Source organism: Panicum hallii, chromosome 2, assembly GCF_002211085.1.
Source record: "Panicum hallii strain FIL2 chromosome 2, PHallii_v3.1, whole genome shotgun sequence".
In the NCBI taxonomy this organism is placed as follows: Eukaryota; Viridiplantae; Streptophyta; class Magnoliopsida; order Poales; family Poaceae; genus Panicum; species Panicum hallii.
The window spans coordinates 44,185,683-44,204,371 of NC_038043.1; the positions used below are offsets into that span (position 1 = coordinate 44,185,683).

Here is an 18,689-nt window from a genome sequence, read left to right on the forward strand (position 1 = left end):
TAAACAAGCCACGGATCAGAGTAACCATACCGAACAGTTTGGTCTCGCGATCCTCTTGCCCGCCGGAAACGGAAAGTACATTTCTTCTTGCTCCAGGACTCCTCCAGGTTCCGAGAGCTCAAAAGAGAAGGAAAAAGGACTCCTGGTTCTGGGCTTCAGGTTTCCGCCGCTCCTCCTGTCCTCCTCCCCTCTCGTCATCAGCGAGAGAGAGAGAAATTCTCGCATGATGCTTCGTCTACTCACTGTCACACGTCACACTGCAATAACTACTAATATTTATTTCGGAGAAGTAATTAAGTGCGCCGTTGCCCTCTTCGCAAGAAAAATACAGCTTGAAAGCAGAGATTAGATTAGTGGTTTATGATGATTGGGGTTCACTGTTTCAGTAGGGGCCAACCAGTTTATTCTTTAATAACGCCTGTTTTTCAGATGGGGAAAAAAGCAGCCCTCCAGAAAAAAGGACGAAATAAAAATTGAGGCGACCACAGCAGGCAGCTGCGCACTCAAATTATCAACAGAACTCACTCCCTGCGTGATGGGGAATTTTCGCCGTCCGAATCTCCGGGGCTTCTGCAACTGCCTATAGGAGTTTCCGGGCGTGCAGGAACAGTGGATTAGAAAATGACCACCACGCCACCGCACAGCCGGCTTCTTCTAGAGGCAGTGGAGTGGCACCTTCTAGAGAATCCTTTTCTCTTTTTTTTTCTGGTATTTGCTTCGCATTGCTTTTATCGCTATGGTAATGGCGTATTGGCATCACATCGGCCGTCATTAGCTGCGGCCAGAGGACGTGAATGAAGTTTTGGATAGGGCAGACTTTAACAAAGACGCGTCTCGGTATGTCCAATGACTTTAGGCGTAAAGTAAGTTACAGTAAACACCAACATGGATGTCATTGCCCATTTCTTTTCGATGAAAAGCAGTTACCCGACTAGGCGTCTAGTCGACATCCCTACTTTGCAATTGCATCACTGGTAAGGTTTTCTATTTTTGGCTCCACCAAATTTCTTTCCTGACCTAGGCAAAAATCGTGTCAAGTTGAATACTCCCTCTATCCTGTTTTCAATAGATTAACGAAGATTGAGTAAGACGTGTGCGTCCTCACTAATCCAGTTTAAACCAATTGAAATCAAGGGAAAGCAAGAGCTGGTACCTGTAGGGAAGAATTTGAGAGAAGTTTATTGAACTTATAAAGGAAGAGGGTTTTTTTTTATTTATCAACAATTTTTGGATACTAGGATCTCTTTGTATTCTACGATGGAGAAAGTCTTTGATTTATGATTGCTAATTGACATGCGAAACAGATACTACCACCACTTTAGAGATACCACCGTGAGTACATAGGTCGCAAAAGTCAGATAAATATTAGGTGGCAAATATTCTGTTGCACTGAATCGAGTGTTAATTTTGCGATGAGTACGTGTACTGACTAATACTACTAACGAGCAAAGATGAGGCCGACCCTGCATCAAATCTCTCCCAGCTCAATCAGTTTTGTTGAACTCGAACTGGAACTCACTTGCTGGCCTTAAGAGCAACTCCAGTAGAATTTTAAATTTGCAGGATAGAAAAAAAAATATACTCCAGCAGATCTTCTACTAACGAAGGTCTTCAAATTTTTTCCTTCACCCTCAGCCCCAAATGGATCTCACCCTTTAGATTAAAAGAAGGTAAAATTTAGAGGCCACTGCTAGAGTTGATGTTGAAATATAGAGGGTCTGATTCGAGGTCTGATTTGAGGGATACTGTTGGAGATGCTCGTTAGGTTACCAGGCACGCTTACGAATCGAGTTGTAATAAGTTTATTGAGCTAAATTTATATTGCAATGTCAACTTTAGCTTGCTTGAGTTTATACTGTTATGTTTTAAATTTTGAAATAACTTTTTTAAATAATTAAATTTTGAAATCTCGGAAAGTTCAGGAAAAACAACAACTAGAATCTTGGATCACTCACAGGCCGAGAGGAACCAGCAAAATAAAGCAACTAAGGCTGATCACAATGGAGGGTTTCATATCCTGTTTCTAAGAATGCCACGTCAGTTTGGAGGATGAATGAAACACTATATCTTAATGGAGAGTTTTATTTCACCGTTTTCAAAGCTAATCAGTGTCACTGTTTTCAAAGCTAATCAGCGTAATTAAATGCTAGTTGATCTAGTGTGGCATGAGAGGCGCACGGGATTCCCTATGAAACAACGACGGTTACAGTGATCGTTTCACGCTATTTTCAACGTCTTGAAAACCAGTTAGCAGAGTGTCGTGGGGATGAAACTGATTTCTTCTCTTCTCTCGTTAAATCAGTATATATCATAAAAATAAATAGTAATATGTTATGATAATTAATGGCACGAAACTCACTATTAAAACTAAACGCCGAAATTCCGGCAACACGATAGAAGATTCCACAGGGAGGGGTAGTTCCGGCATTTCTAGGCAGCCGCCTTCCTATAATTAGCGAGGAAGGGGCCCAGATTCTTTCTCTTCACGCACACGCAGCAGCAGAAGCGACGCAACGCTAACCCAATTTAATACGCGAGGAGAAGAGATTTCCCCATTCCTTGGCTTTCTCCTCGCTCGTCCCGCGAGCGCGCGCCCCCAATTCGCCCGCTTGATCGCGCCGAGCTCATTTGCCGGCGTCGAATTCGCACTCTGCAGCTTTGATTTGCCCCCAATCTCAGCCGATTTCCACCTCCTATTCGTACAGTTTTTTTTGTTCGATTTATTGTTGTAGTGGCAAGCAGAACACCAAATTCGTCGACTTCATCTCGCCGGGATCAAAATCTTGGTATCGGATTCTGTGCTCCACCACGCCTTCGACCCCCAATCCCGTCTGGTTCCATCTCGGAATTGTCACTCCGAACCGTTGGACAATTTGTGGTAGCTACAAGGAGTTGTGAGTTTGCGCGCTTCGAGCTTGTCGGAGGCAAACCGGATTCCGGCGGCCATGTCGCTGTCCGCGATTTCCCTGTACACCAGTCCACCGGGTGCGGTCTACTCTTCCGAGTTCGACCCGAGCTCCCGTGGTTCGTCGCCGTGCACTACCGCTGCGCCGCCACCGCCGGCCGCCTCCCACCGCTTGCCTGCCGGCGGCGGTGGCCTCTCTTGCCTCTTCTCGTCGCCGGCCGCGGCGGCTGCGCCGCCCCGCACTCCGGCTCACGACGAGCTCGGTGTGCTGTGGCACGACAGATCCGACGACCTGAGTGTCGGCGGCGCGGGCAGCTGCTCCTACTCCCACTCGTCCTCACCGCTCAAGTGGCGGGACCTGCACCACCACCACCACCACCACAGCCCCGTGTCGGTGTTTCAGGGGCCATCCTCCTCGTCGCCGTCCCGGAGCCCACCGGCTTCTTGGCTCGCTGGTCGCGACCGCGACCGCCTCTTCGCTGGCTTCGTGCGCAACGCGCTCGGCTCCTGCGTTGACTACGCACCGGCCGCCAGCCCTCGGCCGGAGGTCGGGGCCGGCGAGCTCGCGTTTGAGCTCGATGAGAACCTCGCGGAGGCAAGCCCAGCCTGCGAGCCGTACGCCCGAGAGCTGCTCGCCAGTGCCCAGGATCGCCACCGCATCTTCCACGAGGAGCTCGTCGTGAAGGCCTTCTTGGAGGCCGAGAAGGCTCACCGTGGCCAGGTCAAACCACAAATTCCAACCTCTAGCTGGAAATTGTCCGTTCCTGAATAGATTTGTGCGTTAGTTACTGAATCTTGTTTCTGCTTTCGTTCTGTCATTAGACGCGGGCGAGTGGCGATCCATACTTGCAACATTGTGTGGAGACAGCCGTCCTACTGGCCAAGATCGGCGCAAACGCAACGGTTGTATCAGCTGGGCTTCTGCATGACACCATTGATGATTCGTTCATTGACTATGATCACATCTTCCACATGTTTGGCGCTGGGGTTGCTGATCTCGTGGAAGGGGTACGTGTTCCTTCTTCCTTGGATCTTGATCATTTGTTTTATTGGTATTTCTGTGTAATCAAGTTATTGGCTGAATCAATTCCAATTATTTGATCTCAATTATGATGATCTACTTCCTATATATAAGTCAATGATGATATGCCGAGTTCATTTAACTTTATTATCTTATAAGCACTTAATGAAAATTTATCCATTTGGATCAACCCAATGTGTGACTTTTGGTGATATGATGTGAATTATTTAGCTAACTACTATAGCACATTGTTTAGTTCCTTTCTTAATAGTTCTTTATTTCTTTCCACAATCACAACTTTCCATATATTTTGTCAGTTTTTGCTGAGTTGCCTGCATTATTTTGTTGACATGTTTATTTGAGAAGTTCACTTTTATCTGGCACTAAGCATTAGTATGATTTTAAAGTTGCTGTTCCATTCTCTTGCTAGCTCCATTGTCCTAATGGTTTCTGTGATCTGTTCAGGTTTCCAAGTTGAGCCATCTGAGCAAACTTGCTCGGGATAACAACACAGCAAGCAGAACTGTTGAGGCAGACCGCTTGCATACAATGCTTCTTGCAATGGCAGATGCACGAGCTGTCCTAATAAAGCTTGCAGATCGCTTGCATAACATGGAGACCTTAGAAGCTTTGCCATTGACCAAACAACAAAGATTTGCCAAAGAGACCAAGGAGATTTTTGTGCCTTTGGCTAATCGATTAGGGATTGCTAGCTGGAAGGACCAGCTGGAAAATCTTTGTTTCAAGTATTTGAATCCAGAAGAGCACAAGGAGTTGTCATCCAAACTTACAGAGTCCTTTGATGAAGAACTAATTACATCTGCTGTGGATAAACTAGATAAAGGTCTGAGAGATGCTGGTGTATCATATCACAATCTTTCTGGGAGGCACAAGAGCCTATACAGTATTCATTCAAAGATGCAAAAGTATGTCAAAAGCGTATTTTTTCCCGTCATATAATTTGAACTGATTAATAATGAAGCATTTTTTGTGCACATTTGCTTACTGAATTTGGTTAAATCATCAGGAAGAACTTGACAATGGAGGAGATACATGATATCCATGGCCTGCGTCTCGTGGTTGAGAAGGAAGAAGATTGCTACGGAGCACTTACTGTTGTTCATAAATTGTGGCCTCAAGTTCCTGGAAGATTCAAGGATTACATATCACGTCCAAAATTAAATGGGTATGCAAAGACAAAAATTCAGTGTGTTCATTTGAATTTTGCTTGAAAGGGCACCACACTGATTTTTGCTTGCTATAGGTATCGATCATTGCACACCGTTGTCATGAGTGATGGCATTCACCCATTCGAAGTCCAAATTCGCACAAAGGAGATGCATCTGCAGGCTGAGTATGGATTCGCGGCGCATTGGAGGTACAAGGAAGGTACCTGCAGACACTCCTTTGTGCTCCAAATGGTGGAATGGGCAAGATGGGTTCTTACGTGGCAATGTGAAGCAATGAACAAGGAACGGACCACGTCACTTGGCAGTAGTGATACCGTGAGGCCACCTTGCCCGTTTCCCCTGCATTCGGAGGACTGCCCTTACTCTTATACCCACCAATGCAACCATGACGGACCCATATTTGTCATCCTGCTGGAGCACGACAAGGTCAGCCTAGTCTCTGGTTTATTTTATACATGATTCATAACAAATGTTTATGTTTGGACCAGTTATCTGACAAACTTTGGGCCTGCAATTTCAGATGTCTGTCCAAGAATTCCCTGCAAACTCAACTGTGATGGATCTTATGGACCGTGTCGGCGCCAACAGCTCAAGGTGGAGCCCCTACAGCATTCCCATGAAGGAAGACCTGCGGCCAAGGGTGAACCATGAGCCCATAAACGACCCGAACCGGAAGCTGAGCATGGGGGACGTGGTGGAGCTGACTCCGGCCCTGCCTCACAAGTCCCTCAGTGGGTACCGGGAAGAGATCCAGCGCATGTACGACCGTGGCGGCTTCGCCCTTGCCACCCGGGGCGGTGGCTCGAGGCGCTGCTGACAGTAGCAATGCAATGTTAACCTGTTGCTGCATCACCAATTCATCAATGTACCATTCAAATTCGTTGTAAATATGTAATAGACTAGTAGTAGGTCCTGCAGCCGGGCGGGTTCCGAAATTTGTGGCTGGGCTGTGGTGGATTTGCACCCTGCCTGGGACCCCGGAGGGCTGCAGCGTGTAAGTAAGAGTAGAACGCTGTGTAAAAGCTGTTCAAGTTCGTTTCAGCTTCTCCCAAGATCTGTGGAGGGAATGTCGTGGCTTCAGCTGTCTTTGTTGGGTGATCGTTTCAGCTTCTCCCAAGATCTGTGGAGGGAATGCCGTGGCTTCAGCTGTCCTTGTTGGGTGATCAGATCCCTGTGATGTGATGCGACGCCCTATGGGCGGCTTGTGTGAGTGAGGGAAGCCGTGACGTCAGGTTTCGCCGGCGGCGCCTCCACGCACGGCGTCCAGGCACGCGCTGTGTGGAGCAGAATCCCGCGGTGTCCGCTTCCGGTGAGGTGTGAGTTTCCGAAGAATCTTCTGGTGCGGGGGAAGGGAGGAAGGTCCGGTGCGACTGCGACTGGGATCTCCTCATCTCCCTTGTGGTGGTTCTGCCCTGAATCTCCCGCCGTGGGAGCCACCGCGGTTGCACTTGCACGCGTGGTGGTTCGGTGGGGCGCCGCCCGGGGGGTTTGTCTCCGTCCGCCGCGAACGGTTGGTGTGGTGGCGGCAGCGGCACCCGGCGTTGAATTGAACGGGCGACGGTCTTGGCTGGCGCCGTCGCTCACGGCTCTGCCGAATCCTACAGGCAACGGTGGACTCGTCGTGGTAGCTCGTTCTGGAAGCAGGAGCAGGATGCCTAGTGGCAGTTAAGTTCGTTTAGTGGTGTTAATCTCACTCTCAGTCCTTCCATGACTGCACATCAAGCAGTTCATTAGCGATCAGGTCAGATCTCCACTCGGATTCTACAGAAAGTACACGATTCGATCTCGCCGAACCTGTACGGCAGATCGTCGGCGCCTAACCTGTTGCCAAACAAAGTATCCTGAAACCTGAATAGTACCCAGTCAGCGGATAGGAACGGTAGCGGTCGGCGCCCCCTCGCCGGCTACTTGCCACAGTTGAGGCGTAAACGTCTCGCCTCCACGCCCGGCTACGTCTCCTCCGGTCCTCCACGTGGAGACGGACGGGGGCGGAGCCAACTGGCGACCCCCGGGGCCGGGGCGCAGGCCGCGTTCACTTGCGCTGCTACCACTTGCGGATGCCGCGCGCGACCGCGGCCACGTTCGTCGGACCCGCCGCCCGCCCGGGGAGGTGGCCGCCGGCCGATGGGCAGGGAGAGATCTCAGATCTGGGAGGGAGTTTGTCGCGTGCTGGTCGAGGAAATTCGTGGGAAAGCCGCGCGCGCGGGTGCGTGCATGTGCCCCGTGCCTATTCCTACTACAAAACGCACGCGGCACGCAGGCCGCAGCGAGTTGCCGGTAAACCTGGACGAGAGTACGAGACGATCCTCCTGCCCGCCTAGCGCCAAGCTTGCTGTCTTGATCGGCTCTTGCGTTTGGGCAAGTGTACAGGCGTGCGTGCGCGCAAGGCCCGGCTAGGGAGTCTGCACTCGTCTCTGCTTTGCAGAGATGTGGAATCGTCAATCGTCTACGGAAGTCAGTCAGGTCAGTGCAGGCTGGGGGCACGACGGCCACTGTACGACAGTATCATCGTATACTGATTTTGTTCTGGAAACGTGCAGGACAGGGCGCTGGCTGCACCTGTACCAACCGTACCCGCCACTCTTGAACTCAAAACTGTACTCTAGTGGCCCCAAGGAAAGAAAAGGTGCGGACCTGAAATCAGAATTCCGCTGCTGCTTTTTCTAGAGCAGAAGAGGAGAAAGTTTGAAGAAATTGTACTCGATGCAGGTTGCGCAGGCAGCTCCAACCACGTGGATTGGGCCTCGGGGTACAGCGTCCTGCCTGCTATCTGGGATATTTACTTGGGCTCAAAAGCCCAGTTTGTAAGAAAACTTTTGGGCTAGCAGTAAGTGCAGCGAGAATTTTTTTTTCTTTTTGCAAATATACGAACGCGAACCTGCTGTCAGCTGCTTAAGTAAAGTTGATAGCCTCTCGGTGGGTTTGAAGCTAAAATTGTGTTTAGTACACATAACTATGCATATATAGATTAAAAGAAGATGTTGCAGCAATTGCCTCGCTATGATAATAAAATAAATCGAGCCTTAATAATTTACAGCAAAATGTCCAATAGTGTATCTTCGAGGACACATTATGCGATGTGCAAGGCAATATTATTCTGTGTCTTCGTGCTGATGATTTTTAGCTTTGTGTAAGACACAGCGTCTTCTCATGCACGTAAAGATGCAGCTCACATGCACATATATCAAGCCATAGCGGATGATATTATCATGCAGTTCTAGTAGAATGTTGAACCATGTATTTTAGAATGCAGACTTAATTTCTGTAAATATTGATACTTGATAGATGTTAGGTTAATCAACTTATTTTTTATTTATAAAAAAACAATATTTGTATTTTGTTCCGTACTATATTTCAATATAATGAGTATAAATGTTCAACATTTTTGATATAATGCTTCAACATTTACATAAAATGCTGAAATATTTTATCCAAAATTTTACATTAATTTTTAATAGACGCTCAATCTTATATTTTAGAATGTTAACTATATTAATTTAATATTTCACGAGATCTTTAGAAAAATAACAAGCAGAAGGGGGGAAAAAACGAAGCACACATGCCTCCCGCTGCGTTCGTGGGCTTGTCGTGGGCCTCCCGACGCGCGGCGGAGCGCCGCACGCAAGTCCCCCTTTCTCTTCTCCCCTCTCTGTCTCTCTCTCTCTGTCTCTCTCTCTCGGCCGCCTTCTTTCCAAGCGGCGACGACACGGGAGTGGCGCCGCCCTTCGCCGGCCGACGAGGTATGTCCGCCCTTTCCCTTCCCTTCCTTTCCTGCTGTGCGAAATCTAACACCCAAACCACACCTAATGTGTGCTACTTGTATTCGGATCTGACCATGGATTTTACCTACAAACTTCGATTTTTTTTTGCAAAAATTATTGGGTGTACATGTGTACACTCGTGTCCTTTACAAGGTTCGCCCCTGCCATACGAGATCTGGTTTTGTTCCGTTCCGGGAATTTCTAGAACTCGATAGAGACTACCAGCGGATTTTCAGATCTGATATTGAGCACCATCCGATTTTTCCACTTGTTCGATAGTCTATAGCGTGATCTAAAGAGTTCCCTCGTTTACGGTTTGCACAAACTAGCGTTGTTATCCCGCACCGTTGTTGGAGCTAAATAGTAGTTTTTATTATCGGTGTTATTGTATTAGGATACTATTTTGACATTTTTTTCAGTTCTTGTTTAGCGATGGAATCCAGTCATATTTGTTCTCTACTCCTTTCTATTTTTTAAGAAGGCATGGACGAAAAAGTTTAATGTGTTTGTGGTTTGTTTCAATCAGGCAAGAGGCTGCAGTCGACACAACCCAGAACAGAGAGATTTGGGCGTTGCTAGGTTTCAGCCCATTTGCAAGATGCCTCCCCACAAGATCGAAACTGGGCACCAGGACGTGGTGCATGATGTCGCCATGGATTACTACGGTAAGCGCATCGCGACAGCCTCCTCGGACAACACCATAAAGATCGTTGGCGTCAGTGGCACCTCGCACCAGCAGCTGGCCACCCTGAGCGGGCACCAGGGGCCGGTCTGGCAGGTCGCGTGGGCTCACCCCAAGTTTGGCTCATTGCTGGCCTCCTGTGGCTACGATGGCCGCGTGATCATATGGAAGGAAGGGGGCAAACCTGATGAGTGGGTTCAGGCGCATACTTTCACTGAGCACAAGTCCTCTGTCAACTCCATTGCGTGGGCACCTCATGAGCTTGGGCTCTGCGTGGCTTGCGGCTCATCTGACGGGAACATTTCAGTATTCACAGCTCGTGCTGATGGAGTTTGGGACACCACCCGCATTGATCAGGCGCATCCAGTTGGCGTAACTTCAGTTTCTTGGGCTCCAGCAATGGCCCCTGGTGCTCTGATCACTGCTGGAGCTTCTGGTCAGTTTGAGTATGTTCAGAAACTTGCATCTGGTGGCTGCGATAACACAGTCAAAGTCTGGAAGCTGCAAAATGGAAATTGGAGGATGGATTGTTTCCCTGCCCTGCAGATGCACAAGGACTGGGTGAGGGATGTGGCCTGGGCTCCAAATCTTGGCCTACCAAAGTCTACCATTGCCAGCGCGTCTCAGGATGGAACTGTTGTGATCTGGACTGAGGCGAAGGAAGGTGAGCAATGGGTAGGCAGGATTTTGCATGATTTCAAAACCCCTGTGTGGAGGCTGTCATGGTCGCTTACCGGGAATATTTTGGCTGCTTCTGATGGTAATAACAATGTAACCTTGTGGAAAGAAGCTGTTGATGGTGAATGGCAGCAAGTGACGACTGTTGAGCCATAGGTGTTTGGAGCTCGGTGTTGCCAGTAATAATTTTTTTGTTAACTCCAGTAGTATTGAGATTGTTATCTAATTTTGCTGTATGATGGTTTCCAAGATTTGGGCTTCACCAACATCATCAGTGCTCTCTTTCCTCCTTTCTTCGTAATTGCTGTGCTGCTATTGTGTCTAGTAATCTGTACCTTGGATGGTGAGCACATGTCTGATATGAATGATATGTCCAGCAATTGTTAAATCTTATGTGACTCCATTCCTAATTAATAGATTGTAACTATTGTCTGAAGGTACTAAAAGATGGAATGAAAGTTATCCTACCAAATTTCAAAGCGGGCAAGGAATTGAAATTGGGGCACAGGATATGATGACTCATCTTTATGTACCAAATTTGTGAATCAGTCTTGATTTAGAATCGATGAATTAACCTGAAATTGGTTCTGATATATTCATAGTTTCATCAAGACGTCATGTAGCGTTATGCCGTGTCGTTTCCAGCCCCTTTTTCTGGCGTTACACTAGCCTGTATATGCGGATGGATGATTTGTTTGCTTGCAATGGTAGCACATACCAATAGTTCTGTTTACAGTTTTGCCCATTTGCGTGGAATTCTCACTGCGAAATTCTTCTAGTGTCCCTCGAGTTACCAAATCATCTGAAGAAACTCATTGACCTGCCGTAAAATCTCCTGATTGCCGAAAGTATCAAGCTAACACACCGTGATCTGGAGGAAACTGGAACGAGGTGCCAACACCGAATTGGTTTGAGCGTCCATCCGACTCCAAAATCCAGACAATTTTCCACTATCCCCCCTATCCATCCATGGGCGTGGGCGGGGCGCGCCAGGGCGCCGCCTGACCTCACTGTATCTGTATGGAGAGGGAGACAGCCAGACAGGACACTACCCAACGAGAAAGTTCTCTTCGCTAAACCGCGGCGTTACCCGGCGCACAACATGTCATCGCCGTCGCCTCCGTCGTCGGCGCACTTCGCCACTGGGCTCCGGCCAGCACCGGCCGGCGTGCGCTCCTACACCATTGGCTCGGCCGCCTACTTTTCAGCTGTCTCCCTGCGGGGCCTCCTCTCGCACCCCAGCGCCTCTAGGGTTCCCTCTGTCTCCTTCCGGCAACGGCCGTCGCCCCTCGCTGAAAGGTCGCGCCTGCCGAGCGCTGCGCAGAGCTCCGGGGACCCTGGAGAGGTGATTTCCTCTGCATTTACTCGATTTTAATCAGCGGTGATGTACGAATTTGGGTTTCGGCTCGTTGGTTGGGGACAGTGCTCGTTAGTTCTTAACTGAATCTCCAATAAACTAAAGATATACGTGCTTTCCCGTTCGTATCTGTATTTAGAACAAAGTTGATTGCATGTGGAGGACTCATTCTAGGCTCTAGATTTTATTGTGTCGATATGGTCAATCCGTCAATGTGAAAATTTGAATTCATGGTGGACAATATGATTTCTCTAGTTTGTGAAGTCAGAGTCAATTGCCAATTCTTGTGAGTCGAGACAGCATGTGCAATGTAGACTGGTAATAATATGAAGTGTTAAATCTAAAAAGAGATTTAACAGTTTGCTCTGTTACTTCAGTTGTGCTCATATGATGTGAAAATGCGGGGACACTAACTGGGTTTTTTGCTTCTATAAATGTTGTAGCTAATGATTAGTGTGGCATATTGTTAACAAAGTGGTTTGAGTGGTTTTCCAGTCACCATATAATAATAATAATTTGGAAATGCATGTAGTGAGGTTAAAAGGTGATTTTTACAGTGTGATGGGTGTAGAGTCACTTATTGTGCTTCTTTGATTACCAAGGTTACTTCAACTCTTCAAGTTACATTCTATGTAATGAAAAGCATCTTGCAACCTTCGGAATTACGCCGTTGTTCCAAACATATGCAGCACTTCTGCAATGCGGTTTTATCTTTTGTTCTGTACACATTTATGGTGTTCTTGGTAAACTGTGATGCATGCTTATGTTTGTGTATAATCCTGCATACAAGGTTAAATAAACTGTGAATCACTTCCATCAGTAAAACCTCAATGAAGGACTTTTCAAAAGAAACTTTGATGATAAGATATTTTTAGTTTGAGTACATCTGTGTGATGTTATTTAGAAAATAACTGGCTTGCATTTCATTGTTAGATCAATGTGGATAATGCTGAAGGAACTAGGGAGCCACTAGGAAGTTCCACTGGTATGATATCTGTGACATGTACAAACTTAGCTTTATCAATTCATTTCTTCATAGGCCTGGTTTGATCTCCTTGTTTTCCCTTCACAGGTTCAGGAAAGAATGGGAAGGAGTCGACCAAAAGTTTCTCATCTAAAGAGTATTCACAGCTAACTGTAAATCCAAAAACCAGTGATGACAAAACTGTTATTGTTTATGCTGTCTAGGCCTCATGATAACTTTTTAAGGTTCATACATGTAGGGGTTACTGTTACATTAGAAATTTTAGTAGAAATTGAGCTTGCGCATTGAACTAATATCTTTCAAAGGGGCAAAAGGCCTCACAGAACTAGAGAAGTTGGTCTTCTTGGATTTGTCAGGCTTCACACAAATATTAAAGCAATGTTTTAAGTCAAAATTTAATTCAAACAAAAGTTGGATGTGAGCGCTGTTGCTCAGATGGATGGTTGGGGGCAAAAATGTCATTTAGAATCTGGAAGAGTGGAAATAATAATAGTTGACTATGTAAGCAATTTTTACGGATCCATCTTGTGAAGGCTGATCAATAAGAAATTTCAAAAGCCATTCTCTTGAATAGTAAAACCTGTCCAGGCAGTGACATATTCGATTCACTCTTTCAGTCTTATATTTCAAGTGGCATTATTGATCGTGTATTTCTGCCTGTGTTGCCAGGTTGCTAGAAAAACTAAAGAGATATGGCGCTGCCGGTGTTCTGTCATACGGATTACTTAACACTGTGTACTATGTCACTGCATTTTTATTAGTTTGGTAAGGCATGCATGGATATGTGAGATCTTACTGCTACTATATGCGGACGTTTATGTTCACTGAGTACAATAATTTTTTACTACTTCAAACTAGCCAATGCTTTGCTAATGAGAAACAGTCTATAGAACTCATTTAAACAGTCTGCAACTGCATTAGCATTGGGCAGAAAATGAATATCAGAATGATCTGCATTTCAGGTTTTATTTTGCTCCTGCTCCTGGTAGAATGGGCTATGGAGCAGCAGTGGAGAGGTAATGATTGCAAATTATCTTTCCTTTTTATTCTGCTTTACTGTTCCTACTGTAATATCTTTTTACCTACGGAAGCAGATTTGTTAAACTAATGGCAATGGTGTGGGCTGGCAGTCAAGTTACAAAGATTCTTCGAGCAGGAGGGTGAGTCAAATACCCAATTTATACACTTACATCTTTGGTTTACAATTTGTTTCTCATATCGGTGTAGTAAGTCTACATGGAAACGGATTTTCTTTCGCTGGTACCTGGAGGAGCATCTTGAAGCATATCTATTGACATTTCAAAGAATGTAGATTACATGTCCTTCTTGGTGTGTGTCAGGGCTCTTGCACTGGCTCCTTTTGTTGACAGAGGGTTGAGATGGTTCACAGTCAAGTTCAACTTCAAGTCAGAAGGGAGGGTAAATTACTAGAGCTTTGCTTATTTTCCTAGTGGGTATCCGTTCATGTCTGAGCAATCTTGTAACGTGTCGTTGCATTACTCTCACTGCCGCAGGCCTTTGCAACAGTCGTAGGGTTCTGTTTTGCAATTGCTGCTGCACTGTTCTTTGGATTAACAATACTTTGGGCATAGCATGCTTGCTTTGCTGACAAACAATGAGGAATCACGAGGAGATGCTGTGCAGTAGAACCTGATTCCAATCGGTGACGCAGTGGTCACACTACTAATAACCTTACATTGTCAGCTATGGCTGTTCACATCTTGTACGAGTACACCTTGAGCATACTGTATGCATATTCATGTAAGGTCCTAGTAGGCGTGTGTTCAGACTCGACAGTTTTGAGGAAACGGAACAAGTCAAAGCAGCAGCTTGATAAGCTGGCGTCAGGTTTCGCATAACTGCTGTAATCGATGAACTTATGCTTGTGTTCAGTAACTGCAGTCTGCATCGTCTTCGTAAAGATACTAGAAACATGCGCGAGGCAAAGCTGCGCCCTCGTTGGAGGGCACCAGTCCATGGATATCAGCTTTCTAAATCAAGGGATCGTGAAATGGTGCGCAAGTAAACTTAACTTTTCTTCAGGGGTAAAAGAATAAGTGAGCTCAACCGATCATGGTACTTTGATATGAGATATCTTGAACATATTGTGCACCAAATATTTAGAGGCACTATTAACCAGTTTAGGAAGGACCAGTGTCAATTTTTAACGGTGTCAGCCAGGTAAAAGAACATGTAAAATAGAATGCTCAAATTGTAGTGTGGTTGAGACAGATAATGATTTCTAATTATATAGTCTTGCATTAGATTATCTCAGGTGAAAAGGTCATCATAACTATTTTTTTTGGAGATTTCATAATATTGCTGGTAAAAGATACATGGCTGTTTCCCCCATACATGATACTTTTTTTTTTTGCTCGGCTTATCTCATTACTTCCAATATCCGCAGAAGAACTTATATAGTGGCCGTGTTAGATACTCATACATGTATATTGAATTAAATTCGAATTTGATGGTCAATGTAGAACTTATTCCCTATGATACTCCGTCAATGTTTTTTCTTGTAAGTTAACTGTTTATAACAAACTTATAGTCTGAAATTAAGGCCATAACCTATAACTTTGGAATGGAGCTTGTCACGGCCAGGCTCCACGTATAAATATCTAAAGTTGATAGCAGTACCATGGTTTTGGTACGAAATACATAAAGCTGAATCGCTATGCCATCATATTGATATGGTATTGTACATGAGATCTTAAAAAAAAGATAAATCCAATATGACTCGGCACCCTTTGTGGCAGTGTGCTACAGTAACGCTGAGTAACAATAGTTATGAAAGAATAACTCATCTGGGTACGAACAAATACCTTACTGTTTTCCCTTTCCGTGTGAGTGAAGTTCTATTAATGCAGATATCTCTGGAGGTCTCAAATGGGATAAAAGCATCTTAGATGCAAGAATAAAGGCATATAATTTGTATACAGTACATCCGAGTTTATCTGTTCCTTTTTATTTTACCACAGTTACTCCATGAAAGAATAGAACAATACGGGAAAAGTAACTAAGAATTTAAGTGGATATATCAGAATTACAAACAGACCATAGTGCTTTGTTGGGGAGAACTGGATGTAATTACTCATGCTTGTGCTCAGCACCTATGGACAATTAAAGGATAAAGAAGTTGCAAGGGCAAAGTTCAGTGGTTGTAAATTTGTCATCAGAGAATGGAAGACCACATAGGTTGTTCCCTTCAACTGAGTTCTCATTGGAAATCCAATTGAAGGATAGATTTTAACATGAATTTGTTTCATAGAAAGGAAAAACAAGTAACCTTCAGAAACACACAGAGGAATATAGTTGTGTATAGCCACTGCTAGCACAAACATACAGTATAAAAAGTCATGTACAGCCACTGCTAGCAGAAATATACAGTAGAAAAAAGTTGTGTACAACCACTGCTAGCAGAAATCACCACTACTGATGATTTCACACTGGTTATCGATAGTAAATTTACTTTGGTTTCGTACAGCCACTGTTATCAAAGGAGGGCAATGCATAAATCTGTTGATAGAAGAATAAGATAAAACTGAAATACCTACCAACGTATATGTGACGGCTATAGCCAATCTATTTCCCGTCTGAACTGTGTTCAGGTTTAAAAAGGAACCATCGCTCTGACCATCGAGTGCTTCTTTCTCATTGTGGAACTTTCCGCTATAACTGAGATGAGCTTCTTTTCAGCTATCTGAATAAGTTACCTGCATATCATCATTCAGACTGATGCTGTATCATAGAACAATAGTACAAGAATTCATTAAACAATAGAACAAAAACACATGCTGTACCATAGATAGTAATGTTTCAATACAAGTAAATAGCTAGTAAAATGGACATAAAAGTTACTTGTAAATAATTTTAGCAAACATATCTTAAAAGTTAAAACAAACTGCAAGTTCCAAAATGGAGCAGATACTGAGAAATAGGCCAAAATGGAGCAGATGAAGAAATTTATTTGTTTAGGGGAACACAACTTTAAGCATCAGGTGTTTACAGTAGATTTGAGAGAAGTACTAAAATGATAAATTGGAACTAATATAACCGAAACCTATGAACGTCTATGCTATGTGGAAAATGAACTGTAGATTTTCCACGCCTTGGCATCTCCCCAAGCGAAGGGACACGATCTACCATGCCCGAAATGAAACAACATTAGAGCAAATGCAACTACCACTTCTAACCCTAGCTAGAAATCCTAAGAGCCGATTGGACCGTGCAAAATAGAAATAAGAGAGCCATTACCTCGCACGAGAAGAGGGAAAAACTTGGGGGGCGACCACCAATACCAATCGGGGCCGGACTTGGGCAGAGGAGGGCCGGTGGTCGCCGGTAATGGAGTTGCAAGCTCCCAGCCGGTCGGGTGGAGGAAGAAGACAGTGAGGGAGAGGGAGGGAGGGAGGCTGGCGCGGCCTCTGTATTGCCCCCTGCCGCGCTAGGTGGGGTGGCGCGGCAGAGTCGATGGCGGGCCAGGGGAGGACACGTCAGCAGCCGGGCGCCACTGACCTGCCACGGCAGTTGCAGGCCAGTGGTTTGGCCGCGCCATGCATATTGGCGCGGCTAAGGCTGACTCCAACGGGTGGCAGCCATTTGGGCCATCCATTCTGCTGTTTGGCTGCCCCGTCAAATTTACATTGCCATCGATGGAGCTGTTGTTTCCAATGGAGCAGCTAAAATAGCTGGACACGTTGGGGCCAGGCTAGTTCGCGCCACGGAAAGGAAAGTGGAAGGCGGGGGTAGGGGGCGCGGCGGCAGGGGCGCGCGGGGGGGGGGGGTGCGGACGCGGCGGAGGTGGAGGGGACGCGGCGGCGGCGGGCTTCGGGCGGGGGCCGGGCGGCGGGGGTGGGGGGGGGGGGCGTAGGGCCACGGCGTCGGGCGGAAGGCGACGGGGGCAGGGGCGCGGGGGGGGGGGGGGGGTGCGGGCGCGGCGGCGGGCTGGCGGCGGCGGCGGAGGAGGAGCTCCGCCTCGGGGAGGGGACGCGGCGGAGGTGGAGGGGACGCGGCGGTGGCGGGCTTCGGGCGGGGGCCGGGCGGCGGAGGTGGGGGGGGCGCAGGGGCGCGACGGCGGGCGGAAGGCGGCGGGGGCAGGGGCGGGGCCGGCGGCAAGGCGGCAGGGGCGCAGGGGGGGGTGCGGGCGCGGCGGCGGCGGAGGTGGAGGGGACGCGGCGGCGGGGGCAGGGGCGGGGCCGGCGGCAAGACGGGGGGCGGGCGGCGGCGGGCTCCGGGCTGCGGGGGCAGGGGCGCGCGGGGGGGGGGGGGAGGGGGGCGGGGCCGGTGCGCGGCCGCTGGGAGGGGACGCGGCGGGGGTGGGGGAGGGGGCCCAGGGGCGCGGCGTCGATCGCTAGCGCTACAGTACCATCCAGTTTAGCTGCTTCTCCCTCCTGCCGCTATTTTGGCTGGCTCAATTGGCTGATCCGTTGGAACACCAATCCGAGCGCTACAGTACCCGCGTGGGAGTCATTTTTGCTTTGCCTGCCCGGATGGCTGCTCCGTTGGAGTCAGCCTAAGGTTACATATGAAATATGTTTTGAATCAGTGTTATTTTTATAAATTGTTTTAAAATAAAAAAATTTTCCGTCCGTGCGTGTGCGAGTGCCTTCCTGTTTGACTGCTCTCGGCCCAAAACACCCCAGGCCTTTCGCTGCCTCGTTTGCCAGACCATCTCTCGGCCCAAGTTCGGCCCATTACATTTCCTGGCATCGCCGTCTGGAGAAGGGCGAGAAAAGGGAGGGAAAGGATTCGCCGAAACCGCGGGAACGCGCGGCAAATGGCGCTCCATTCCGAAACCGGCGGCGGAGGAGGAGCGAAGAGGCCGCGATCGGATGCGCAAGGGGAGCAGCGGGAGGCCGCGGCGGCGGAGGCGTCCCCCATCTCGGCGCTGCCGGACGAGCTGCGGCAGCGGGTCCTGACCCTCCACCCGCTCAAGGATGCCATCCGCACGGGGGCGCTCGCCCCCGGCTGGCGCGGCCTCTGGCGGACCCGCTGGGCGCACCGCTCCGCCGTCGAGGTCCACCTGGGTCCCGCGACGCGCTGGAAAAGGAGCCGCGCCCGCGCCGCCGCCTCCACCGCTTCTCCCTCACCGTGGATACCTGCAAGTT

At 47.7% G+C, this 18,689-nt stretch overlaps 3 protein-coding genes and 1 long non-coding RNA gene across 4 annotated transcripts; 3 read left to right on the forward strand and 1 right to left on the reverse strand.

The window, feature by feature from the left end:
- Positions 1-2,470: 2,470 nt before the first annotated feature.
- Positions 2,471-6,196, forward strand: LOC112881997 (probable GTP diphosphokinase RSH3, chloroplastic). Its single transcript, XM_025946938.1, has 6 exons — positions 2,471-3,626; positions 3,728-3,913; positions 4,392-4,852; positions 4,954-5,112; positions 5,191-5,542; positions 5,637-6,196. Exons 1-6 carry the CDS (start codon positions 2,946-2,948, stop codon positions 5,931-5,933), a joined length of 2,136 nt encoding a protein of 711 aa, XP_025802723.1. The 5' UTR covers positions 2,471-2,945; the 3' UTR covers positions 5,934-6,196.
- A 2,504-nt stretch (positions 6,197-8,700) lies between these two features.
- LOC112881411 (protein transport protein SEC13 homolog B-like) lies at positions 8,701-10,628 on the forward strand. The gene is made up of 2 exons (XM_025946072.1): positions 8,701-8,856; positions 9,404-10,628. The coding sequence occupies exon 2, from the start codon at positions 9,476-9,478 to the stop codon at positions 10,391-10,393; it is 918 nt and encodes a 305-aa protein (XP_025801857.1). The 5' UTR covers positions 8,701-8,856; positions 9,404-9,475; the 3' UTR covers positions 10,394-10,628.
- A 544-nt stretch (positions 10,629-11,172) lies between these two features.
- LOC112881412 lies at positions 11,173-14,828 on the forward strand. Its single transcript, XM_025946073.1, has 8 exons — positions 11,173-11,582; positions 12,528-12,579; positions 12,667-12,715; positions 13,249-13,344; positions 13,542-13,595; positions 13,674-13,739; positions 13,920-13,998; positions 14,094-14,828. The coding sequence occupies exons 1-8, from the start codon at positions 11,340-11,342 to the stop codon at positions 14,169-14,171; spliced, it is 717 nt and encodes a 238-aa protein (XP_025801858.1). The 5' UTR covers positions 11,173-11,339; the 3' UTR covers positions 14,172-14,828.
- A 1,055-nt stretch (positions 14,829-15,883) lies between these two features.
- LOC112882718 lies at positions 15,884-17,044 on the reverse strand. The gene is made up of 2 exons (XR_003226701.1): positions 16,837-17,044; positions 15,884-16,295 (listed from the first exon to the last, which is right to left on the reverse strand). It is a non-coding gene; the product is annotated as an uncharacterized LOC112882718 (long non-coding RNA).
- Between the last annotated feature and the right edge of the window lie 1,645 nt (positions 17,045-18,689).